Source organism: Filicampus tigris, chromosome 7, assembly GCF_054856515.1.
Source record: "Filicampus tigris isolate MCC_2025a chromosome 7, RoL_Ftig_1.0, whole genome shotgun sequence".
NCBI lineage: Eukaryota > Metazoa > Chordata > Actinopteri > Syngnathiformes > Syngnathidae > Filicampus > Filicampus tigris.
Genome location: NC_141223.1, coordinates 25,806,968 through 25,833,508, shown reverse-complemented (window position 1 = coordinate 25,833,508; position 26,541 = coordinate 25,806,968). Strand labels below are relative to the sequence as shown.

Here is a 26,541-nt window from a genome sequence, read left to right as displayed (position 1 = left end):
GTACCCAGGTCGCGGACGGAGGACGGACCGGCAAAAAAGGGTCAAGTGAACCGGTTGCCAGCCAATCTCAGGGCACACAGACAAAAACATATACACAGTCACCCCAATGACCTCTAGGGGTGTTTAGTGTCTAATTAACTTACCATGCATGTTTTTGGAATGTGGGAGGAAACCAGAGTACCAGGAGAAAACCAACACAGGTACGGGAAGAACATGCAAACTCCACACTGGAAGGCCGGGGCTGGATTTGAACCCATTGCCTCTGCACTGTGAGGCAGACGTGCTAACCAGTCAACCGCCGTGCCGCCCTATTCTTAACAATCCATTATCGATACCACTTATCCTCACAAGGGTCGCGGGGCGTGCTGGAGCCTATCCCAGCTGTCTTCGGGCAGTAGGCGTCGGACACCCTGAATTGGTTGCCAGCCAATCGCAGGGCACACAAAGACAAACATCTGCACTCACAATCACACCCAGGGGCAATTTAGAGAGTCCAATCAACTTACCACGCATGTTTTTTGAATGTGGGAGGAAACCGGAGTACCCGGAGAAAACCCACGCAGACACGGGGAGAGCATGCAAACTCCACACAGGGAGGCAGGAGCCCACGACCTCTGAACTGTGAGGCGAACGTGCTACCCAGTCGACCACCATGCCGCCCTATTCCCAATTCTTAACAATAATGACAAAATTGAAACAGTTTTGTTTCTTTATTGTGACCTTGCTGGAAAATAATAATAATCATTTTGTTGTCACATACCTACAAACAGAAATCAAATTATTAACACCTTTCCATCAGAGAGTGGGAAATTCTAAAATTAATGAAAAACTTTGATCCTTCCCAAAAACAAAAATTAGTGCCTCTATCTTTTTCATTTCACCATTAATCAAATATTTTGTAGGTTAAGTCCGCAAGCTGGAGACTTAGGTCAGCAATACTCATCGTCGCGCGATGATGTCATTTAAAAAGTGGGGTTGACCCATTTCCAGAGCTGGGCATTCCGCCTATGTGGCGGACAGGTCCGTCCGTCTATTTGCCTATAACGGACGGCCATTTTGTAGGCAATAAATAAAAGGCGGGAAACTTAAAAAAATAGACGAAGTAAGGATAGAAAGCCCATTCCGTCCATGTATTTATCGATCATCTATTCTCCTAAAAGGAGACCAATTTAGTCCGGCCGTGGTGAGGCTTCGATGTGACGGTGAGTTTTTCGTTTCAAATATCGCGCGGCCGGGGGATTGCTACTGGAAGTTGGTCGAAGTTGCTCGACAGAAACGCTAACAGAAGCCGGTTTAAAATGATCGGCGGATTGGCCTATAGGCGATTACTATTTGGTCCAGGCGGACAAAACGGCGGATAGACGGACGGCGGAAGGGTACCCCGGCTGCAGGCAATAAATAGACTGCAAAATTTTTGTAAAATGTCCAGCTCAGCCCATTTCTTTCATGTAGAAAGAAAGTAGGTTTGCGTTGCCAGGCTACCACTTTCCCCCCTTAGTTAACTATCATAGACGTACAAGATACTGACAGTTTTTTTTCTCCCTTTGATGTGGCATTGGTGTGTGTGTATGAGTTTTTTTCCTTCCAATGTTTCTTTCAGCCCCAATTGTGTAAATAACAACATTATAAACACTAAAAAAAAGTACAATACAGATTGCTATTACCTACTTTCAGTGGGTTGTTAATCATGAACAATTAAAACTTAAAACAAAAATCATCCAGTACTCAGATGTTTCTTAAAAATCTAAATGGCATATTCATATTTTTGTAGGTATCTTTCTCAGCACAGAAGAACTGAATCGAACCAAACTTTATTTATTTAAATTGGTCACAAATCAATAATGATTGTAGTAATAAAAAGAAAACACCCTGGAAAAAATAGAGACATCTTCCAAAAATGACTTAGATTGATAGTGAAACTACTGACAAATCAACTTTTGACTCTTGTTACTTTTATAGTTTCATCAGGTCAAACATCCAACAGTGTGAGTTCAGTAAACTTGTACTTCTTGTTTTTCAGCAAAGTTTGTATTTTGCTGAGTGGTATGACACATACAGTACATTATATAATACGCTATATGTCAATTGAGTATATTTGAAAATAATAAATGAGAAAATAAGTGATAGTAGAGGGCAACGCTTAGCATGTGGGACTGCCTTTCCTGAATCTTCACACGTTAACTGAGGTGATGCTGAGGTCACCGTTGATCTCCAGCTCTGAAATGTGTTGCAGGTGAGTGAAACGGTGCCTGTAGGTGTGAGCTTGCATTCCATTAGCCACGATCCTGAAGGAGTGATTCTCACAACAGATGGTCAGCTAAATGAAAACACTTTTGTTATTTGTCAGTCAGACCGTCAAATGAATGAATTGTATTATCTATTATACAATATATTATTGTATTAATAATTTGGAGTGTAACATACCGTGAAAGGCTGCCCCTTATGAAAGGGCTGTGGGCCACCACGCTCCTCTGAGCCCCATTTCCCACCCTGCTTGGTGTTTCGAACCACAACGTTCTCGTTGAAACGTGGATTATAATGGAGAGCAATGCCAGCGGGGTGGTTCAGATTGACATCAAATCTGAGATGAAAAACAGGAGAACAGTTTGTACATTTTAATGGATATCATGTCATCTCCAAATATGACCAGTCACCATGTTGAGTGGTCATCTTTAAGTAGTCAGGTTTATAGCAGTGTGAAAGACCCAGGAGCAGTGAAGGCTAGCCAGTGAATGTTGGTTTTTCGTCAGGGTTTGTCAACCCGAAAATTTTCTTCACAATAGTATTTTCTATGTAGCCTCACTAGTCCAAACATCTCAGGGGGCAGCCATTTTGCCAGTTTCTGTCGATTGACATCACAGTTGCTCAGGGCTCAGGTACCAACCAATCATGGGTCAGCTTCAGAAAACAAGTCAGCCGTGGTTGGTCGTTACCTGAGCCCTGAGCAACGATGTCATTTTCAGTCAACAGAAAGTGACAAAATGGCTGACCCTGAGATGGTTAAAAAACGATAAATTTTGCTGCTTAACACATATTCCACGAACACAGTAATAATCAGAATGCCGTGTTCAGACTAATGAACACACACAGAACATATTATTGTAAAGAACATTTTGGGGTTGACTTCCTTCTTTAAAGTTTGCAAAAGGTTGACATTTTGAACATGTTCAAAATTTATTGGCGACCAAAAAAATCTGTTTGCCACCATTTCAACGCCTAATGTCTTTGTGACCTCAAACTAACTATGAAAAAAAACAAAAAAACATTCGCTACCTTCCCAAACACTCGTACTCTTTGCCGCTCAGTGTGATACGGGCTCAAACAACAGAACAAAAACTGAGAATATTTATGTCCATGTGTTGCATTCGTTTGTAGACTATAGTTTGGTCAGACTCCACCTTTAGAAGTTTCGAATGCGTTTGGACTGCAGTCTATGTGTAGTCTATTCTTATGTTAAGAAATACACATACAAATAACCATGTAGCCTAATTTCAGAAGAGAATATATCATGATATCAGATACATTCACAGCGTAGCATAGCATAGCATAATATGATTACATTTTGAAAATTAGACAGCTTAGCAGTCCAATAGTTCAAACCAACCAACATTTATACATCAACTACAACTATGGTCCAAAAGTCACACAAGAAACATCTTACCGGTACTGTATTTTTTTCACTTAAATGACAAATTAGTATTCTATTAAATTGCTTTCACTCAAATTAAAACATTACATGTACTTTGTACATTAGAAAACGTGTTATGTTATGAAAGCTTATTCCCTGACACAGATGTTTTTTTAAAGTTCAAATAAACAGAAAGTCAAACATTCTCTGGAACAAACTTTGTACAGATTCCAAGGGTCCCTGTAATTTTATACTGAATACCACTTCACGTAATCATCTAATACATAAGTGTATATTGTGTCATACTGTTGCCAGAAAGTACTTCTTGGAGAAAATACCACTGTACCAAACACTATCACGACCAGTTTAAGGTGGTCTTGTACAAACATTTCTTTATCAGTGTGATGTGGGTGGGAAAAATTGAATTAAAAAACAAAATAAGTCCTGCTTTTCAAAAGCCTATAAAAAATGTGGAATACTCTGCACTGTAAAAAAAAAAAGTGAAATTAACATTATTATGCTGTAAAATCATGACATCCAAAATCTGTAATATGAATAACAATGGATTGGTGTGTATTTTAAGGCAAAATATTGTAAAAAACAGTACAATTATTAATTATTTAATTTTACAGTTAATATATGTGAAAAGGATCATATTTCTTACTTTCTTTCTTACTGTATTTTAAACATTGAAAATTTGTTATACTTGAACCAATGCAAAACAGTTAAAAATGCAATATTGCTTGGTTAAAAGAACTGAAATAAATGATATACCATTTTACAAATTTGTCTATCTCATGCACTGATTTGCATTTCCTGGCTGACAGCCAATCAGAGTGATTGTCACTGACACTGCTTTGCAGACTGACATTGGTGGCTTATTTATTCAATTCATATATAAAAAGCACCATGACACAAAAATATGTGAATTTGCCACAATTCGAAACACTACTTTTAATTTCGATTTGTTCCCCCGCAAAATTCTAGTGAAAGTTTAGTCGGAAGCGCCAACGGAAGCCCGTTTAAAGTTAGAGGCAGACCGGCCGGAAAAAAAAGGCGAATGACGGACAATGGAAGGGTACCCATGCTGCTGACGGATGACGAATGACGGACGCTCAATTTGTAGTAAAATGCCCAGTTCTACTGAACATGTTAAACAAATGTTCAAAGCAGCTATTCAGGATGAATGGCATTACAAGATTGATCATTTTTAAATTCAGCTTTTAACTCATTCAGAAATAAAAGCTTTGAAAATGATGATGCCCAACCTTGTGGCATTAGGGTGAACAGTCCCTTGAAAAGTAATGGTCCTTCCAGCCTTAAATCCGCCATTGATGAAGGCCTTGTATGGAACAGTCTATACACATATACCAATAGATAACAAAACACAGTTACAAGATCATTGAATTATTGTTTCATCATCATTATTTAAAGGGGAAGTCAACCCAAATTTCTTAACAAGAATGTTCTATGCATGTCCGCTGATAGTGTAGTGCTACACACGCCTGAGTTGTGTGCGGGCAGCGTGGGATCGATTCCCGCTCAGTGACAGTGTCTATGTGTGCCCTGTGACTGGCTGGCGACCAGTTCGGGGTGTAGTCTGCCTTCGCCCATTGACGGCTGGGATAGGCTCCAGCAACTCCCCGCGACCCTATATAGGATAAGCGGTTTGGAAGATGACATGACATGAATGTTCTATGCAGCCCCACGAGTCTAAACGCGGCATTCTGATTATTATTGCGTTTGTGGAATATGAGTTAAGCAGTAAAATCCACCCGTTTTTGTACATCTCAGGGGGCGGGCATTTTGCCACTTGCTGTCGACTGAAAATGACATCACAGTTGCTCATGGCTCAGCTAACAACCAATCATGGCTCAGCTTCAGAAAACAGGTGAGCCGTGGTTGGTCGTTATCTGAGCAACTGTGATGTCATTTTCAGTCGATAGAAAGTGACAAAATGGCCGCCCCGTGAGATGGCTAAAAACAGGTGCATTTTGCTCTTTAGCTCATTTTCCACAAACGCAATATTCATCAGAATGTCATATTTCAACTTGTGGGCCTGCATAGAAATCAGAATGTCATTTTTAAACTAGTTAAGTCGCATAGAACATATTCTGGAAAAAAATATGTTTGGATTGACTTCCCATTTAAGGATTACACAGAACACAAGCTTTACATGACTTGCTTTCTCATTTGGGAAAAAAATATATACATTTACTTTAACACTGTGCGTGCAACTCTATGTCAAGTAGTAGTAAAGTAGTTTTAACAGACTCACATAGATTTGGGGAAGAAATCCTGGTTGTGAGGGGAATCCAGGCTGCGGGGGAAATCCTGGATGAGGTGGAAATCCTGCCTGGTTTGGATACATTACTTGTGTGGGAAAGGTGGGCTGAGGAGGAAAACTGGGCTGAGCAGGAAATGCTGGCTGTCCAGGAAACTAAGAGCAATAGTTAGTAGTAGTAGTTAGACTTAAATTTATTTGTCTTCATAATTTTTTTTTTTTTTTTTTAAATCATCATACAGATCAATACAGATTTTTTTTACCACAGAATTAGAGAAGGTAATGGAGGAAATGTCGACTTTTCCACCAATGGAGATAGTATCCAGTTGGTAAAATGGAATACGATGTCTATACTCCATAAAGTGAGCGCCATTGACGTTCAGCTAGAGACAAAAAATATGGAATTACAAAGTAATTTATACTGCAGGGACAGATTTGCCGACTTTATGATCAAGATATTAGACCTTGTAGGACTCCGTGGTGACTGTGATGAGCAGGTTGAAGGCAGAGCCAGTGGGTAAAGGCGAGTTTTGCTTCCTTTCTTCTGTACCCCAACAACCATGCTGGAAGGTATTGGTCACAACATAGCCAGGATAACTGTCGTACCGTGGGTTGAAATGGAGCGCGATGTCTGCATTTGTCTTGGAGCCGCGCTGTAAATTCACATGGAACCTAAAAAAAAATAAAACACAGCATACCAATTTATTTATATAGTGGACAAAACGTTTGCACACCATGTTGTCTAAAACTGTGTTTTTAGAGGTGAAAATGTTAAGCTAGTGAAAGAAGAGTGCTTTGACCTGTCAGCTCCAGGATGGACCCATCCATTAATGGCGATGGATTTGCCCGCCTGTAGACCACCAATGATGGAACCAGTGAAGGGAATTTTCTACAAAGAGAAGATTTCTTGATTTAATAAATCCAAATGTAAAAGAAAAAAAATGCTGTATGGTACATACTACATACTAAATACCTGTCAAAGCTAATAATGGGCAGAGGTGAAAAATTACATTAAGTATTTTTAAAATTATTTTCATTTTCAAACTGTTCACTTTATTTTTCAATTAGCGAATATAAATGTTTGATTGGCTGAATCGAGGGCAAACTGACCATGACCCAGTCAGTGATTGGCAAAGAGGAAGACTCAATCGCAGGAAAGTGAGGCAGGAGTGCAGATCAGGAATAGTTTAGTTTAAAGGGGAAGTCAACCCAAACATTTTTTTCAAGAATATGTTCTATGCAGGTGGCACAGTGAACGACTGGTTAGCGCGTCTGCCTCACAGTGCAGATGTCGTGGGTTCAAAATCGGCCCAGGCCTTTCTGTGTGAAGTTTGCATGTTCTACACGGCTCACCTGTTGCCTGAGCCGTGATTGGTCGTTACCTGAGCCCTGAGAATTTGTGATGTCATTTTCAGTCGACAGAACCATCAAACTTGGAAAAAGTATATTGAGGTAAGATGAAAGTTTATTATCAAGTGCTGTCGAAGGTGTGAGACTTAATTAGATTTCAGATAAATGTAATAATATAAGTTGAATTTATTGCTATAGTATAAGAGGTTCAGATGATGGTTGCTTCGTTGGTATTACTGTATCCACTACCGCTAGCGAATACAGGGTGACCCAAACAAAAGAGGCCCCGAAAGAAGATTTGGATTTGGAAATTTGAAATGGATTTCTGCACAAGAAAAGGCCAATGATTATAATGTTTTAATGTGATGTTCTAAGCACAATAAACTAGTTATACCTCAAGTTGCATTTGATTCCAGATTTTTTTTTTTTTTTTAATTTAAGAAATTTGTCTATTGAAAGGGCGGCACGGTGGTCAACTGGTTAGCACGTCCGCCTCACAGTTCAGAGGTCGTGGGTTCGATCCCGGCTCCGGCTTCCCTGTGTGGAGTTTGCATGTTCTCCCCGTGCCTGCGTGGGTTTTCTCCAGGTACTCCGGTTTCCTCCCACATTCCAAAAACATGCTTGGTAAGATGACTGGACACTCTAAATTGCCCCTAGGTGTGAATGTGAGTGCGGTTGTTTGTTTGTCTCTGTGTGCCCTGCGATTGGCTGGCAACCAATTCAGGTTGTCCCCCGCCTACTGCCCGAAGACAGCTGGGATAGGCTCCAGCACGCTCGCGACCCTTGTGAGGATAACCGGTATCGATAATGGATGGATGGATGGATGTCTATTGAAAGTTGGGGCCTGTTTTTTTGGGGTCACGCTGTAGTATATACAGTACTTAACGAGACATATCCGATAATGGCGGAGCGGTCAAAGTTTTTCCATAGTATCGAGTGGAAAGTGGAAACTGCTTGAGTTTGCGCTACTGCAGGCTTCGCTATGGCTTCCGGGTTCCAGATACAATACCGGAACTTCGTGGTAAGGAATCTATCGTCAATGTAATATAGTACTTATGAAATTAATAGGTTCTGGAAGAAATTTCTTAAGTAGAACATTTTGTAAGTAGAGACGCGTTTTTCATGTAAATGCCATAATCCGTTCCAAGCCCCCGAATATTCAGACATAAATGTTTTATAAATCGTAAAAATGCAAGAAAACATGTAACAAATACATGTTACAATTAGATTATTGCACGATAAATTAGACTTGTGCATAATGTAAAAAAAAAACAAAGAATAGAGTAAGGAATAAAAATGATGGTCGTTTACCTTTTAATTGCTGTCCTCATCGCTTTTTGCCCTCTTTGGTTCATGTTCTCTCTCAGAAGTGTTTTTTTTTTGCCTGGCATTTTATAAAAAACTGATTTAATAACGTGGCGACTGTCAATACATTACGGTCATATTCTTTGGCGAGATCAAACAAACGCATCCCACTTTCATACTTTTCTATTATCTCTTGCTTTGTTTGCATGGACAAAAAAACGATTTTCTCTTTTTTTCTTTTCCTCGTTTCTAATTCACGTAAAACTATTGGAAGACTTCATGGCTCGAGGGGCGAATGACGAGGACGCTGCATCTATCTATCTATTTACCTATCTATCCACACACATAGAGACATACGGAAGAGGTCCCTCTTAGCCAATGGGATGCCAGGAAGACGCTAGGCTAGCCAATGGCAGAGCAGCTATGAGTATGTTGCGTTCACGAAACTCCGGAGCTGCGAGTAGCAGCCCATACTACGAGTATCACCCCATACTTTTACCTTTCGTATCCTGAAATTTCTTTCGTAACTAGAGGCAATATTTTCCTGTTGATGTGTTTCGTAACTTGAAAATTTCGTATGAAGAGACGTTCGTAAGTAGAGGTACCACTGTAGTAGAAAATTGAATGCATACGTTTTTTTTCTGAGTAAAGGAATTTCCGTTTGATGTGATGATGGCGGAGCGGTCAACGTTTTTCCGTAGTATAGAGCGGGGACTGCTTGAGTTTGCGCTACTGCAGGCTTCGCTATTGGTTCCGGGTTCCGGATGTCCGGACTTCCATTGTCAGGAATCGATCGTGAATGTAATATAGGAGTAGAAAATGTAATGCATACGTTGTTTTTCCGGGTGAGGGAATTTCCGTTTGACAGCGGTCTGTAGGTGGGAATACTTACTGTATTTCCGGTGGATTGCGCGCCAAACAGCGCTCATACAACCATTACCGTACTACAAAGACCAAGATTCCTTGCAGTTGAGCATGCGCAGAGTTCCCCGTGCATTCAGGATATTCCAATCGCCGTTTATAGATGCACGTATATTCGGGTTGGAAAAGTAACCCAGGCATGATATTCAGAATTTTAAAAACCTGAATAAGGGCATTTTCGGGTTATTGCGTGCATTTACATGGCTTTTAAAAACCAGAATACTGCCAATATTACATGTAAACGTAGTCATTGTTGCAACCTCACTTGTGTGTGGTATTGGAAATGTGACTTGGCGAAATCTGAATTTATAAATAGCTGTTATTGTTATATGAAATTATATTATTACTATATGCAATCCCCCCGTGAGCCGTCACCTTATCGTGGTGGAGGGGTTTGCGCGCCCCAATGATACTAGGAGCTACGTTGTCTGGGGCTTTATGCCCCTGGTAGGGTCACCCATGGCAAACAGGTCCTAGGTGAGGGACCAGACTAAGCACGGCTCAAAATGACCCCTTATGATGAGTAAAATTAACGGACCACGTTTTCCCTCGCCCGGACGCGGGTCACCGGGGCCCCCTTCTGGAGCCAGGCCTGGAGGTGGGGCTCGATGGCGAGCGCCTGGTGGCCGGGCCTGCACCCATGGGGCCCGGCCGGGCTCAGCCCGAAAAGGATACGTGGGTCCCCCTTCCCATGGGCTCACCACTGGTGGGAGGGGCCAAAGGGGTCGGGTGCCGTGTGAGATGGGCGGCGGCGGAAGACGGGGACCTTGGCGGTCCGATCCCCGGCAGCAAAAACTAGCTCTTGGGACATGGAATGTCACCTCTCTGGCAGGGAAGGAGACTGAGCTGGTGTGTGAGGCTGAGAGGTTCCGATTAGATATAGTCGGGCTCACCTCCACGCACAGCTTGGGTTCTGGTCCCAGTCCTCTCGAGAGGGGTTGGACACTCTTCCACTCTGGAGTTGCCCAGGGTGAGAGGCGCCGAGCAGGTGTGGGCATACTTATTGCCCCACGGCTTGGCGCCTGTACATTGGGGTTTACCCCGGTGGACGAGAGGGTAGCCTCCCTCCGCCTGAGGGTGGGGGGACGGGTCCTGACTGTTGTTTGTGCTTATGCACCAAACGGCAGCGCAGAGTACCCGCCCTTTTTGGAGTCCTTGGAGGGTGTGCTGGAGGGCGCTCCACCTGGGGACTCCATCGTTCTGCTGGGGGACTTCAATGCTCACGTGGGCAATGACAGTGAGACCTGGAGAGGTGTGATTGGGAGGAACGGCCCCCCCGATCTGAACCCGAGCGGTGTTCGGTTACTGGACTTCTGTGCTCATCACGGATTGTCCATAACGAACACCATGTTCAAGCGTAAGGGTGTCCATATGTGCACTTGGCACCAGGATACCCTAGGCCGCAGTTCGATGATCGACTTTGTAGTCGTATCATCGGACTTGCGGCCGCATGTTTTGGACACTCGGGTGAAGAGAGGGGCGGAGCTGTCAACTGATCACCATCTGGTGGTGAGTTGGCTCCGATGGTGGGGGAAGATGCCGGTCCGACCTGGCAGACCCAAACGTATTGTGAGGGTTTGCTGGGAACGTCTGGCAGAATCCCCTGTCAGAAGGAGTTTCAACTCCCACCTCCGGCAGAACTTTTCCCACGTCCCGGGGGAGGCGGGGGACATCGAGTCCGAGTGGACCATGTTTCGTGCCTCCATTGTTGAGGCGGCCGATCGGAGCTGTGGCCGCAAGGTGGTCGGTGCCTGTCGTGGCGGCAATCCCCGAACCCGCTGGTGGACACCAGCGGTAAGGGATGCTGTCCAGCTGAAGAAGGAGTCCTATCGGGCCTTTTTGGCCTGCGGGACCCCGGAGGCAGCTGACGAGTACCGGCTGGCCAAGCGGAATGCAGCCCTGGCGGTTGCTGAGGCAAAAACCCGGGTGTGGGAGGAGTTCGGGGAGGCCATGGAAAATGACTTCTGGACGGCTTCGAGGAAATTCTGGTCCACCATCCGGCGTCTCGGGAGGGGGAAGCAGTGCACCATTAACACTGTTTATAGTGGAGATGGGGTGCTGCTGACCTCAACTTGGGACGTTGTGGGTCGGTGGGGAGAGTACTTCGAAGACCTCCTCAATTCCACCGACACGCCTTCCGCTGAGGAAGCAGAGCCTGGAGACTCTGAGGTGGGCTCTCCTATCTCTGGGGTTGAAGTCACCGAGGTAGTCAAAAAGCTCCTCGGTGGCAAAGCCCCGGGGGTGGATGAGATCCGCCCGGAGTTCATAAAGGCTCTGGATGTTGAGGGGCTGTCATGGTTGACACGTCTCTTCAGCATTGCGTGGACATCGGGGACAGTGCCTCTGGATTGGTAGACCGGGGTGGTGGTCCCCCTTTTTAAGAAGGGGGACCGGAGGGTGTGCTCCAATTACAGAGGGATCACACTCCTCAGCCTCCCCGGCAAGGTCTATTCAGGGGTGCTGGAGAGGAGGGTCCGTCGGAAGGTCGAATCCCGGATTCAGGAGGAGCAATGTGGTTTTCGTCCTGGCCGTGGAACAGTGGACCAGCTCTACACCCTCAGCAGGGTCCTCGAGGGTGCATGGGAGTTTGCCCAACCGGTCTACATGTGTTTTGTGGACTTGGAGAAGGCGTTCAACCGTGTCCCTCGGGGAGTTCTGTGGGGGGTGCTTCGGGAGTACGGGGTACCGAGCCCCCTGATAAGGGCTGTCCGGTCCCTGTACCACCGATGCCAGAGTTTGGTCCGAATTGCCGGCAGTAAGTCGGATTCGTTTCCTGTGGGGGTTGGACTCCGCCAAGGCTGCCCTTTGTCACCGATTCTGTTCATAACCTTTATGGACAGAATTTCTAGGCGCAGCCGAGGTGTCGAGGGGGTCCGGTTTGGTGGCCTCAGTATTGCATCTCTGCTTTTTGCAGATGATGTGGTACTGTTGGCTTCTTCAAGCCGCGATCTCCAACTCTCGCTGGAGCGGTTCGCAGCCGAGTGTGAAACGGTCGGAATGAAGATCAGCACCTCCAAATCTGAGACCATGGTCCTCAGTCGGAAAAGGGTGGCGTGCCCTCTCCGGGTCGGGGATGAGATTCTGCCCCAAGTGAAGGAGTTCAAGTATCTTGGGGTCTTGTTCACGAGTGAGGGTAAGATGGAACGGGAGATCGACAGGCGGATCGGTGCAGCGTCTGCTGTGATGCGGACCCTGTATCGGTCTGTCGTGGTGAAGAAGGAGCTTAGCCGAAAGGCGAAGCTCTCAATTTACCGGTCGATCTACGTTCCTACTCTCACCTATGGTCATGAGCTGTGGGTCATGACCGAAAGAACAAGATCTCGGATACAAGCGGCTGAAATGGGTTTCCTTCGCAGGGTGTCCGGGCTCTCCCTTAGAGATAGGGTGAGAAGTTCGGCCATCCGGGAGGGACTCAGAGTCGAGCCGCTGCTCCTCCGCGTCGAGAGGAGCCAGTTGAGGTGGCTCGGGCATCTGATTAGGATGCCTCCTGGACGCCTCCCTGGTGAGGTGTTCCAGGTATGTCCCACCGGCAGGAGACCCCGAGGACGACCCAGAACACGCTGGAGAGACTATGTCTCCCGGCTTGCCTGGGAACGCCTTGGGATCCTTCCGGAAGAGCTGGAGGATGTTGCTGGGGAGAGGGAAGTCTGGGCTTCCCTGCTGAAGCTGCTGCCTCCGCGACCCGACTTCGGATAAGCGGGAGATAATGGATGGATGGATGGATGGACTATATGCAATATAGTAACACTAATCTCTTTTGGCCAGTTTTGTCATCTGTGGCCCTCACACATCCGTTTGGATGCAGACTTACCTACCAATAGTAAACGTTAGTGATGACACGTCCAAAAGTTGGACTACACCATTACAATACATTATGTAACTACTGGTAGTCATCATATCTTGTGTTCCATGAAACACACATTAATGATCAGTAGTACGCATGGCACTTTAATTAAGTTGCTTGTTGGCCTACTAAATCTGATCATTTTCAATGGGCATATGAAACAGGTAGACTTCAACATAACATTTTAACATAGCATTATAATTATTATGGCCTTTATAAAAATGCTTTCGTGGGGAAGATGGTGCACAATATTGTCTCTGTTATATGGCCCAAGCTTTTGTACTTAAAGTCAAGTCAAAATTTTGGGGTGGTGTGGATCCATCTGTTTTTTTTTTATTTTTAATTATGATTCCATGAACGCGAGATTAATCAGAAACCCGTGTTTCGACTATCAGGGCACACTTAGAACATACTGAAAAGAATATAGTTGACTTGACTTCCGCTTCACTACGTTTTTTTCTCTGTACATTACTTAGATTTTTATACTTAAAGTAGTTTTGAAATCATTACTTGTATACTTTTCCTTAAGTAAAATGCTGGCGTTGACTTCTACTTTTCCTTAATCCCTTGATGCTGAAGTTGACTTCTACAAAAGTATTTTTAAATCCCAATACAGTAGCTACTTCTACTTGAGTAATGAACATGAATACTTTTGACACCTCTGTATTTAATTATATCCTTTTACCTTTGGTGTGCATTTTGACTTTTAAGGTTTAAGTTACCTAGTAGGTTGTTGCCCCAATGTAATGGCGAACGTGGTCACAGAAAACGTATCATGATATTATATTAAATTAATGTTATTACCTACCAGACTGCAACTGTACGTCCAGAGTCGATTCTGTTATGTTGTATGGTATAAAGTATTACCAGATATAATAAATGTGATGTATTAAAAGGGGAAGGCATAATGTTTTTGTTTTTTTTTTATGCCTGGAAATAAAACTAGCGGAATTGTACGCATGTTTCACCCGAGTTTCACTTCTAAAGCACCGTAGTCACAAGTTACTGCCAAACTATGTGCTGAAGGCGCAAAATGACAATCAATGAGGATGTAATGGAATGTTAAAGTACTCAGACTACGAGCAGTCAAAAACACTGGCAGTCGCCAACAGTACTTGAGTAACGGGACAAACAAACTCCAGCCCTCTCCTCTGTGCTCAACAAGAACATATTGGGTCTGCGCGAGAGCAAAATGAATTCAACAAACACAATCTGATTTTTCTTACCGGATTATAAAACGGCGTGTGTTGAGGGAAAGCCATCATACAAGGAGGTATACTGTACAGTCGCGCTTACGTTCCGTGTAGCTGCGAGAAGTGAGGGATGTTAGTAAGTTTCAATTCCGTTTAAAAGTTTCGACTTTCTGATAAGTGGGCGGTACCCAGCCACAAACATGCTGGTGTTTTAGGGGAATTTAGGGAGATGAGTGACAGAACTTGCCTTTTCTGATAAACAGAACACCCATACTAATGACTCAGTGTATGTAACTCGATTTGATGAAATAATAAGTTGTTCCGTGTGATGTGTATTTTTGGCCCATAAAATATATGGCCACCTTTCAGTTAAAGGTCAACTGAACGTGGCAATAACATCACCAGATCATCTCACAGTTATGTCATTTCAGAATCGGAGAACATTTTACATCCCACCCAGCAGATTTTAAATAATCCGCACACAAAATACTAAAACATGCCGTTTCTGAGTAAATGTACTTGTCCTGAGACCAAATATAAAAACTAAGAGAAATGAATGCTTGAAAACAGTTTTTAGAATACCAAATAAGTCTAGAGTACGCCCTAAAATGCCACTTTCTCTTGTCCCACCCCCGTAATGACCAAAGTCAATCTCAAATAAAACAGTTAAAATGAAATTTAGATTTCATAAGTGATTTATACAAGTGACATAAATATTCCCAAAAATCAATGTGAGTCTAGATATAATTCAGATAAAAGTTCTTCCTTGTTAAATATTGCCATAGAATATCGTTGTACAATATTTTGCAGATGTATGAAACAATTTCAAATATAAACAAGAACTATTGTTCACAAACATTGTCCATCCATAATTGTTCAGTGAAACAGGTGCAGATTTAGAATATTTTTTGGGAGAATATTGTCAAATCGTTATTGAGGTTTTTTTGGCTTTTTTTGGGGGGGGGGGGGGGGGGGTGCGATGGAGTTTTTTTTAGCCCATATATTTTATGACTGGTTGTTACGTGATGTATCAGTTGCTACGCAGTTGCAATAGTCCATCTATGCTTCGTTCTTTATGATGTCATAAAGGTCAGATGTCATAAAGGCCTGATGTGTTAACAGTTTATAAGCTTGAGTTACTCAGTAACACGTTATAGTATGTCAAACTTTCTTCGAGTTAGGATGCAAACTCTCTTTCAGTTCATCTCTCTGAAGTTACTTTGTATTTTTCTTGATAAAGACTTTTTACTTTTCAACTTCCGTGTCGTGTCTGCGTATGGGTCCAAATCCCGATCCTCACGTGACAGAACGTACTGACCAGTCGTGGACCCAGCCGACTCAAGACACAATCCATCAAGCCGAAGACGTCACCACCTGCTCCTAACCATCCCTCCACCTGCTCCTAACCATCCCTCCACCTCCAACCTCCGATTGCGGCTCTGCCTTTTCACTGGGAAACTCTCATGTCGCTCCTCCATGATGGGTTGCCCAGGCCGTCGCAAGTCCCAGTCTGCCTCCCACCACCCTCAGCCTGCCGACCACCCCCACACCCTTCGTGTTTTCTTCCCCCTCTCTCTCATCTTTGCCATCTACTTGTCCTAGTTTTGCATGTTCCCCTTCTTGTTTAACACCCGATGTTTTGTTTTTTGACTCTTGATTTTTTTGCACTGTGAAGATGGCCACGCTTTGGTGACTAAGCAAAGTACTTCTGTCAAAGAAGGAATATCACTGTACCTTTATCAATAGTGCCGTCAGGGTGTTTTTTTTAAATTTAGCATTCATCGGACCGACAACTCCTCCATTTTCACGTCTTCTCTTTGGTCCTGAACTTGCCCTCCCACCTACAATAGGAGCCTATCAGTGGAATTGAGGAGGTCTTCGTCACCGGTGTCCACCAACAGGTTCGGGGATTGCCGCCACGACAGGCACCAACCACCTTACGGCCACAGCTCCGATCGGCTGCCTAAACAATGGCGGCACGAAACACGTTTCACTCAGACTCCATGTCCCCTGCCTCCCCCGGGATGTGGGCAAAGTTCTGCCGGAGGTGGGAGATGAAATTCCTTCTGACGGGATTCTGCCAGACGTTCCCAGAAAAACCCTCACAATACGTTTAGGTCGGATTGGCATCTTCTCCCACCATGGGAGCCAACACACCACCACGTAGTGATCAATTGACAGCTCCGCCCCTCTCTTCACCCGAGTGTCCAAAAGATGCAGCAGCAAATCCGATGATTCGATGTCGATCATCGAACTGCGGCCTAGTTTGTCCTAGTGCAAAGTGCACATATGGACAACCTTATGTTTGAACATGGTGTTCGTTATGGACAATGCGTGATGAGCACAGAAGTCCAGTAACAGAACACCACTCGGGTTCAGATTGGGGGTATCCGTTCCTCCCAATCACGCCCTTCCAGGTCCCACTGTCATTGCCCACGTGAGCATTGAAGCCCCCCAGCAAAACGATGGAGTCCCCGAGGGGAGCACGCTCCAGCACACCCTCCAAGGACTCCAAAATGGGTGGGTACTCTGCATTGCTGTTTGGTTCATAGGCACAAACAACAGCCAGGACCCCCTCCCCATATTGCCCATGTTTCTTTGTTACTCTAAATATGTTTTGGGGGGTTGGGGTGCAGGTGGACTTTGATAATTGAATATTTTGATTCTTTCACATGCCTTGTTTGCCATTTTGTAAATACCGGCCTACCCTGATAAGAGTTAATCCAGCCTTTTTTAGCCATCTCTGGATGACCTGTTTTCGGAAGCTGACCCATGATTGGTCATTATATGAGCCCTGAGCATTTGTGATGTCATTTTCAGTCGACAAAGTGACAAAATGGCCGCCCCCCTGAGATGGCTAAAAAGGGGTGCATTTTGCTGCTTAACTCATATTCCACAAACGCAATATTCATCAGAATGTTATGTTTGGGTTGAATTTCTCTTTAACCATGAAAATGGATCAGGCAAGCACATAATTTACAGTCTACCTACACCATGTCAACATTTGGGTTATTTTTTCATTGGCATGCCATTCTAGTGGATTACCTTCGTAACTCATGATAATGATGTAACATTTTAAGTGCAACATGTACAATAAAGTTAAGAGACCTTAAGGTGCATAGATAGTAATCTAGTGTTAGTGAAGAAATGTGGAAAATAAACAGGCATGCCACAGTGGCTGTGAGAGTAGGGAGTCAATATGTTTACTGAAAGAAGAGTTGATATATCTTCACAAGTTACATCTTGGGCATCTTACCTCATGTACAAGGATGGCCTTTACCCGAGAGACATGCAACAGTCATCCTTGAGGCCAACAGCAGTCACCCTTGAGCCAAACCAGTCATACCACAGTGGTTGCTCATGCCCTCCACTAACTAGGCCCAAGTGAAGCATTACTTCTTACTCCAATATATTTCACACGTTCTGGAGTCATTTAATCCCCAAACCAAACAGTAGAGTTCCAATACAAGAAGGATAGACGGGTCTCATCCCGCTGGAATGGTGTTCTCTAGTGAATGTGGCCCTTGAGTTGTCATCGTCATATTACATCCGTAAACGTGTCCCTCAAACGGCTCACCCTCTTCAATATCTCCGCTAATTTACTATTCAAACCCGCTGTGGAAACGCTTCAAACACGCTTCAAAATGCGCCACATAGTATTGCGTCTCCCAACGATACGCCATCAGTCGTAGTTCAATGAACGCGTTTTTATTAATTCAACCGGCTACTGTGGGCCGTAGCCGACGCCAACACAAGTACAGCAACCATTCAATCCACCCAGTCACACACTCTCTCTCCTTCGTCCTCCGCTCCTCCTCTCTCGCGCGCGCCCCCTCCCATCCAGCGAGCGGCGCGACGCAGTCAACAGGCTCGAAAAAACATAACTCTGCAAAACACGAATTCAACCACAACAAAGATAACTCAGTTCGTTACAGTACTTTACTACTCACCACTGCACGTGCTTACTTCCATAGCGAGCCCCGGGGTTGTTTTTTTTCGTATTGTATAATTATTTGGGGTCAACAGACCGCCAGAAATGGCAGTCAACAAGTTACTTATTTATTTTCCAATTCGTCTCCTTCGCGGCGTTCAAAATAAAAGCATGCCAGCAAACCCCTATACACAGCAAGTTTGCTATGTCGTATTTCCGGAAGTAGTGAACGCCAGAAGAAGTGCATGAACTCCACCTTGATGTGCCAACGTCAGTTGAGTTGAGTCAGCAATATACTCGTGGACACGAGTTGTTTTTGCATTTAATGCATTTAATTTGATTGCGAAAACGATCTGGAAGGTGGCGGGCGGCTAAGGGGGAACGTGGGTGAGTAGCTTGCTTATGCTTACTTTGCAGCAACGAGCTGCGTGGTGAATCCGTCTCCGTGTGGCAAACTGTCATACAACATGTGAGACAGCAACGTGCTTTCAAGCGTATTTGTATTTCCGGTCACGTCACGTAACCCGCGCCTCCCACTTACAACTGTAATGGGGCATACCATTACAAGAGAGGGCGGTGGGCAATACCACAATCCTTATAACAGCAGTTGTCGCTCGCGCCGACGCGGGAGTCGAAAGAAGGCGAAAAATAAGCCTTTCACCGAGTAGGCTGAGATGAATTTTGGCCACCTCGCGCGCACGTCACACGCACGAGGGCCGATAGTGGGCCGGACTGAAATACACTTCCGGCCATGCTTAGTTAAGCCATTTTTAAAAATGTGTCGCCCAGAAAGATCTATGTTTGACATATGTATCTATGTATTATATCATGTAAAACTTAACTTTATTCAAAATTAAACATCATATTGTCATTAAAGAAACCATTATGTCACAACCGAAACCTTTCTTTATGTTTCGGAAGTGACTGTGTCGGTTTTATTTTTCCCTTCAAATTAAGATAAAATATGGAATAGATTATTGTTAAAGTCAGAAAGATCTATGTATGACATATGTATCTATGTATTATATTATTTAAAAATTACTTTATTCAAAAAGAAACATTGTCACAACCAAAACCATTATGTCAGTAGTGATCGTTTCGGTAGTGACGTTTTATGATAGTTGTTGACAATACTCAACAATGCTAGGCACAACGTGGCTACCACAGGCAATTTTGAGCATGTGTACAGAGATAGAAAACAGTACATTTAGCATCAAAATCAAAAGTGCTCATTTTATTGCCGAAATGAGGTGTTCGGTAGTGACGGTCCTTAAAACCACATTCTGATTTTCAGACTTTGGAGGGCACATAACTTAATAATGCTGTCCACTAATTACTCGCCATGTGCCCAGTGATGAACATGAAGGTAATGTCTCTTACTGGCGAAATTTCTGGTAATGTGGCTAAAACCAAGCCCTGCCTACAGACAAATACTCTTTGCGTTTCGGTAGTGACATGAAAAGTTGGGACAGGCCATGTCATCTTCCAAACCGCTTATCCTATATAGGGTCCCGGGGAGTTGCTGGAGCCTATCCCAGCCGTCAATGGGCGAAGGCAGACTACACCCCGAACTGGTCGCCAGCCAGTCGCAGGGCACACATAGACACTGTCACTGAGCGGGAATCGATTCCCACGCTTCCCGCACACAGCTCAGGCGTGTGTACCACTACACCATCAGCGGACTCGAGTTGGGACAGGTATTTTTACATAAAAACATCTAATTTGAAAAAAATCTGCAAAATCAATGTAAATCTTTCACAATACATTTAAAAGCAACCAAAATGTTATATTAAAGTAAAGTATTTTGTAAATTGGCAAAAATCATCTACATTTTTTTTTTTCATGAATTGAAATTCAGGAGTTAGAGATTGGGACAGCCACCTCCCAATAGGACGTGACTTAGAAAAGATGACTTGTATATACATTCAGTTTTATAGTATCTCAATTAATGCCTTGTGGTAAAATAGATCATAACAAGATATGACTAAATATGCAAGTTCTGAACACTTCAATGTTTTTTAAAATTTGATTTTCATTGTGGAACGGCAATTTCAACCATTTTGGTAGAATGGCTCATATATGACAACTTACGGTAAAGGTCATAGGACATCCCCTGCTCTGTGACCATTGAGCTGACAGCACATTCATACACGAGTATGACGATACAGAATCCGCATATCTTATTGGTCGAGGTACTGTCGCAAGCTCTGCAGCCGCCCTCCGATTTTGCTATGGCGGCACAAGCTATTGGTAGCAAAAATACAGAGAGGACTGGAAAGCAGAAAACAACTCAAAGGTCGAAAAAAGTGTGAGAATTTGACCCGAGACAAATTTGTTGTCCACCAGGTAATGCCAAAGCTAGATATGGTGTGTAAAGAATGATAATTTTTTTAAAACCTCTAATTAAGGTTAAAATGGGAATGTGCAATGATTGTCAGCATTGTATGGACAAACATATCATTTTTGGGTGGAATAAATAAGTACAATTGATTGACAAGTATGTTAAATAGGATATGTAATACATTGTTGAATAATGGAAGAATTCACACACAGCTTAACATTAATTACAAGTTCAAACAGATAAGCATCATTTTTACTGTACAGGCAGTTGATATACTACTTTATAAATATATACAGTAAAAACTTGTTGACATCATTTTTCTCTTTTATGAAGAATAAATGGATAAATGTGCGAAACAAATGTTCTGCTGAACTGATTAAAGGTGAGCTCATTGTGAGCTTGACATGGCATGTCTTGCTCAGAATTTTACTCTGCAGTAGTCAAAGACAAACCGCTTCTCGCTGCAGCAAGATCTCAGAAGAGATATAAATGGAAAAAATAGGCTGTCTACACAATGTGGTATTGAGCTGTTCATAATTTATGAATCTTCTACTTATCATTTATTGTTTTATATGAATGTATATAGTTTTGAGTTGAGCAGGAAAGGTTTCTAGAAGTTTGAGAGACATTTATTTTTGTAAGTAAATTTTGTTAGTTTGTATTAGTACATTTCTGGTTAACTTTTTCATGTGTTAATCCATCCATTATCCAAACCGTGCTGGAGCCCATCCCAGCTGTCTATGGGCAGCAAGCGGGGTACATCCTGAACTGCTTGCCAGCCAATCGCAGGGCACACACAAAGAAACAACCATTCGTGCTCACAATCATACCTAGGGACAATTTATAGCATTCAATCAACCTACCATTCATGTTTTTGGAATGTGGGAGAAAACCGGAGTACCCGGAGAAAACTCATGCAGGCACAAGGAGAAAATGCAAACTCCAGGAAGGTCAGGGCCGGATTCTAACCCACGACCTCTGCACTGTGAGGCAGGGTTTAAATAGTTAAAATGGCTTCACCCACCAAAATAAATAAATAGATAAACAAACAAAAAATACAAGTCACGCAAGGAAGGTTGAAGGCAGTCAGGTCGGCCGTCTCTGCCGATGAGTTGTCCCTTATTTTTTTTCAGGGAGTTGGCAACCCTAGACGTGTACCTTACAGACATGAGGGGAAAAACACTCGACCCCAAACGTGAGTTCTCACCTTACAATTCCGAGTCTTCCATTGAGTATTTATCTGGAGCCACACAAGGTATGAACGTGGCATCCATCCTGATTGTGCTGTCAAATGAATCAGCTGGTGTGTATCCGATTGATGGTGCAGCAATTTTACCTTTTCACTTTTTAGATGTCACATGTCACATGCCACATCTACTGCACAATAATTTGGACATATTTTTCTGCATAACAGTTAAATACTTCTGATTTCTTTGGCTCGGTGGATTTGTCAACCTGTCCACGTGATGAGACAGGTGATTTAATCTTTTCACAGTCGACATCCCCTGTGATTTGGACAGTTGCAGAGCTGGGCATAGGCGGGTCCGCCTATCATTCTAAACGGGTTCCGTTCGCGTTTCCGTCTACAAACTTCGACCAACTTCCACTCGATTTAGTACATTGTCAGGTGGGCCTTATACCCCACCCCCCAAACTTAATACTTGCTAATTTTCAGTCCAAAGTTCTACATTTTATGCTTTGAGAATCTAAGTGTTGAAACGTTAGTGTCGAATGTTTCAGAGTTGCTTTTAATCCCCAAAGTGTATTTTTAACAGCCTGATTTAAATCAGGAGGTCAGTGTTGGAGTTACATGACAGAGTTGATTTATTTAGTGTTACACTAAATGTTTGGAGTTAAAGCAACACTGTGTCATGTCAGTTTTTGTTTATTGTGGCGGCGCCATGTGGATAAAAGCGGTAGTGTTTTGACAAAAATCAACCACATTTCCCATGCGTGCTAGCACGTAGTGTCGTGAAATCCTGAGCCGTCCTTATAGCGAAAGGAGGAAGTGAGTATGCCGTAAAGCAATTCAGGACATTTGTATTTTTTTGTGCCAGTGTTGATCCCATCCTCCTCAAAGTTGCTTTGTGCCAGTAAAAACGATACAGACCCCCTCAGGGCATGAAGTCCCATTCAACTACTGTACTTGTAAGTCAATGTTTCATCAAAAGAGTTGTGAACAAATTTTATTAAGGTCGATTTCTTGCCCAGTGCTGCTTCAATAACAGTAAGCTCCGCCCACTTGATTATAATTGCTCTGGCATAAAGACTTCTAGGAGAGCTAAGTGTTACAGTTAAATGAACCTGTTTTTATTTAATAATGTTATGTTCATATTTTATTGTTAAACAATCGAAGATGTCGTCAGTTCACTGTCACATCAGAGGTTTAGTGTTGTTCTAGTAACGGGGCAGTGTGATTGAAAGCGGTAGTGTGTCAGATAACTTCCTGCCTCACAATAGCCACAGGTAGAAAAATCTCTCTAATTACATGTGCCTGTTAAGTGATGGTCTTACACACACTTAGGGTAAAGTAAGTATAGTCGCTTCATCTTTACTTTAAGTGATTCAGATGAGACTGTTCATTCAGTCATTTTTAGTATATGTTATCTGTTAAAAGAATCAATTGAATTATTTGAACACTTCTGGGAGTGAAACTGACACTGACCAGATTGTTAAAAATAGCTCAGCAGCGTCATCTCTCTTAAAATGGTTACTATTTAGAAAGTGTTAGTTCAACTCTGTAGAGTGTGGCGTAATATAAACCTGTAAAAAATGTTGAAATTGACTCTGTTGGGAGTCATTCTAACACTCGACTTTTTGGATTTGAAACAACAGAGTTAACTACTGGGTTAAGTGGCAGACCTTGATTACCCTACAGCCTATGTGCACGTGCAGATATGCTTATTTTACACTGTGTCTAACTCACTTGACTGTAAGGATATTTACAGCATTACAGCAAAAGTGAACAAAGTTCATTTGAAGACAACAATGATGACCCAGTTTTAGCACTATTAATGCTCATGGCATGGAGAAAAAAGTATTTCACAAGAAATGATACGAATGTAAATAAGCAATGTTCACTGATTCACCTTCTGCAGCAGGGGCGTTGCCAGGAATTTTTTAGCGGGGTGGCCAGGGTTACAAATCACCTCAGTTAGGGGTGGCTGTGCGTCAGTCTGTCATTCTTTATCACTCCATCCACAGTCAGAGTTTCATCAAATAAAATTCACACATATTATCTATATGTAGATGGTAACATTGCGAGTCACAACTCATAATTTGGGTTGGGCATCATTTGAATTTGGACGATTTTGGTTCCAATTCCAGTTTTTCAATACGATTCCGGTGCCTAACAATCCTTGATTATGATTTTTTTAAAGCAACACTGCGTCATATGTCAGTTTTTGTTGATTATGGCATGGAAAAAAGCGGCAGTGTTTTGACAAAAATCAACACAATTTCCCATGCGTGTCAGCGTGTAGTGTCGTGAAATCCTGAGCCGTCCTTAATAGCGAAAGGAGGAAGTGAGTATGCCGTAAAGCAATTCAGGACATTTGTATTTTTTTGTGTGCCAGGGTTGAGCCCATCCTCCTCAAAGTTGCTTTGGGCCAGTAAAAACGATACAGACCCCCTCAGGGCATGAAGTCCCATTCAACTACTGTACTTGTAAGTCAATATTTCATCAAAAGAGTTGTGAAAACATTTTATTAAGGTCGATTTCTTGCCCATGCTGCTTTAAAAAAAATGAGGGAGCTAACCAGAGTTATTTTTTGATAAAATCCCATGGACATCTCTGTTCTTTAATTTCATGAAATGTTTACTATTTGGGAACTTTACTAAGAGTTACTTAAGGGGCTGTGTTTAACCAGTATTTTAATTTTTCAACATACATCTTCATTTTTGAGATCCACATGAAAATACAATAATGCAGCAGTTACTTAAAGCATGCTACTGAACACCGATTGATGGGCTAAGCTAATGTTATTTCTCTTTAGAAAGAAAAAATACAATATATGACATTTGAGGGCCAAGCAAGGAAAATGTATCCAAGGCTAGGTTCACACGACAGGCAAATGCGACCCAGATCAGATTTTTTTGCCCATTTGCAACCTGTGTCTGATTTTTTTATGACAGTCTGAAAGGCTCAATTCTGATTCAAATTCTTTCAATCCGTCCTGGGTCGCTTTCATACAAGCATCCGATTTTTTGCAGTGCGACCGCGGTCTGAACGGCTAGGTCGCATATATCCGACATTGACATCATCCGGATCCCAAAATACACTCTTGTGCAGGCGGCAGTAAAGTGCTGGCAGCAGGTGGATCGACTCTACAAAGTTGTTTTGAGTAACAGTATTGGCTTTATATTTGACTTTAATTCAATCCCACTTGAAACATGAAGCACAAAATGGACATTTATGGTGATAGTAGTAATTCAGCCACGGTTCATATCGATTCATTTTTCACGCACGTTATGAGGTGACGTCATAGTTAGTGATGTCTCCATGAAATGAGATAGAAATGCCTCACCTCATCATTTCCCCCAAATATTGTATTTATTTCTATCTCCTACCTAATGTGGAAATGCCGCGACAGGTTGGACCACATTTACTTAAATGCGTAAATAATATGTCATGAGTGACGTCGTCTCTTCTTCTGCGCATGCGGGTCACTTTGGCGACGCATGTATTGACACAACAGACAAGACTGAGGTTGCATTTCTAATGTAATATGAACGCTTACACAAAGGAAAATCTGTTTTTTGGTTTTTTTTTTTTAATCCGAATTGAGCATTAAGGCCTGCGGTGTGAGCCTGGCCTAATAAAAGTTTATGTAACTAAATGCTGTGCGTGTTATGTACAGAGCTGGGCATTCCACCTATGTGACGGACCAGTCCGCCTATGACGGACGCCCATTTTGTAGCCGATGAAAGACAGACGGCAAACTTAAAAAAAAAAGTCGGATTAAGCATAGTCGGAAGCCCATTTTTTCCTATGTACTCGTTTATTTTTGCGCCCCCATACTTACCCAATTCTGTCTTCGAGTCCAAATCCACACCTGATCTGAGTCAGCTGCTAGCCTCGCGAAGGGTCAACGCCACCACCGCAGGGTCTTGGCGGCCACCGCAGCTGGGGAGGTCGCTTGGCAATCACAAACGAAATTGTATTACCGTATACTACTGCTATGTCTGACTATTACTTTATACATTTGAAGTCTTGGCTCATTGTCATCGTCCTGACTACAATCAAAGCTATAGAAGCCGCAATCGTAGTTCTTCAAGCACTGCTGCCCTCTCTGGGGTGCCTCTGGCAACTGCTTCATTTCCTTCTTATAACTGGTTTGATTGAGAATCTCACAAATGATTTAAATGCTGTTCTGTTAAATGCCCTTGATTCCGTAGCACCATTAAGACTTAAACCTCGTCCTAAAAGGCTTAACTCCATGTTTTACAGCTAAAACGTGCACACTTTAACAATCATGTAGGAATATTGAGCTCAAATGGTGTGCGATAGCTTGCTGAAATACAAAGTAGCTTGTAGTAGTAGTTAAAACTAATTATTTCTCCAGAATAATCAGTCTTAATAAAAATAACCCCAAATACTTATTTGATACAGTGGCAACGCTAACACCAACAGCAGCCGACTTCCAATTGCTCACCCCATTGAGCTCACAGTTTCTTGCAATATTTTACTCAGAAGATTCAGCTCATTAGGGATGAGATTAGGGACACCACTCCTTAAAAAAACA

The 26,541-nt window shown here is 43.0% G+C and overlaps 1 protein-coding gene and 1 long non-coding RNA gene across 2 annotated transcripts in view; one reads left to right on the top strand and one right to left on the bottom strand.

The window, feature by feature from the left end:
• Positions 1 to 1,795: 1,795 nt before the first annotated feature.
• On the bottom strand, positions 1,796 to 14,727 carry LOC147145375 (galectin-9-like). The gene is made up of 8 exons (XM_086035507.1): positions 14,559 to 14,727; positions 6,713 to 6,801; positions 6,377 to 6,584; positions 6,176 to 6,295; positions 5,907 to 6,068; positions 4,897 to 4,985; positions 2,425 to 2,581; positions 1,796 to 2,317 (listed from the first exon to the last, which is right to left on the bottom strand). The coding sequence occupies exons 1-8, from the start codon at positions 14,595 to 14,597 to the stop codon at positions 2,171 to 2,173; spliced, it is 1,011 nt and encodes a 336-aa protein (XP_085891633.1). The 5' UTR covers positions 14,598 to 14,727; the 3' UTR covers positions 1,796 to 2,170.
• Positions 14,728 to 18,662: 3,935 nt separating this feature from the next.
• LOC147145374 (uncharacterized) overlaps positions 18,663 to 26,541 on the top strand; it is a 30,823-nt gene continuing 22,944 nt past the window's right edge. The window contains exon 1 of the long non-coding RNA XR_015087436.1: positions 18,663 to 18,843. This is a non-coding gene — a long non-coding RNA (uncharacterized LOC147145374). The remainder of the gene's footprint in view (positions 18,844 to 26,541) is intronic.

Coding starts and splice junctions, on each gene's coding strand:
- LOC147145375 (XM_086035507.1), bottom strand. CDS start 14,597: ATGATGGCTTTCCCTCAACACACGCCGTTTTATAATCCG. Junction 4,986..5,906: donor GATTTCTTCCCCAAATCTAT/GTGAGTCTGTTA, acceptor ATATGTGTATAG/ACTGTTCCATACAAGGCCTT. Junction 2,582..4,896: donor GTTCACCCTAATGCCACAAG/GTTGGGCATCAT, acceptor TTTTCATCTCAG/ATTTGATGTCAATCTGAACC.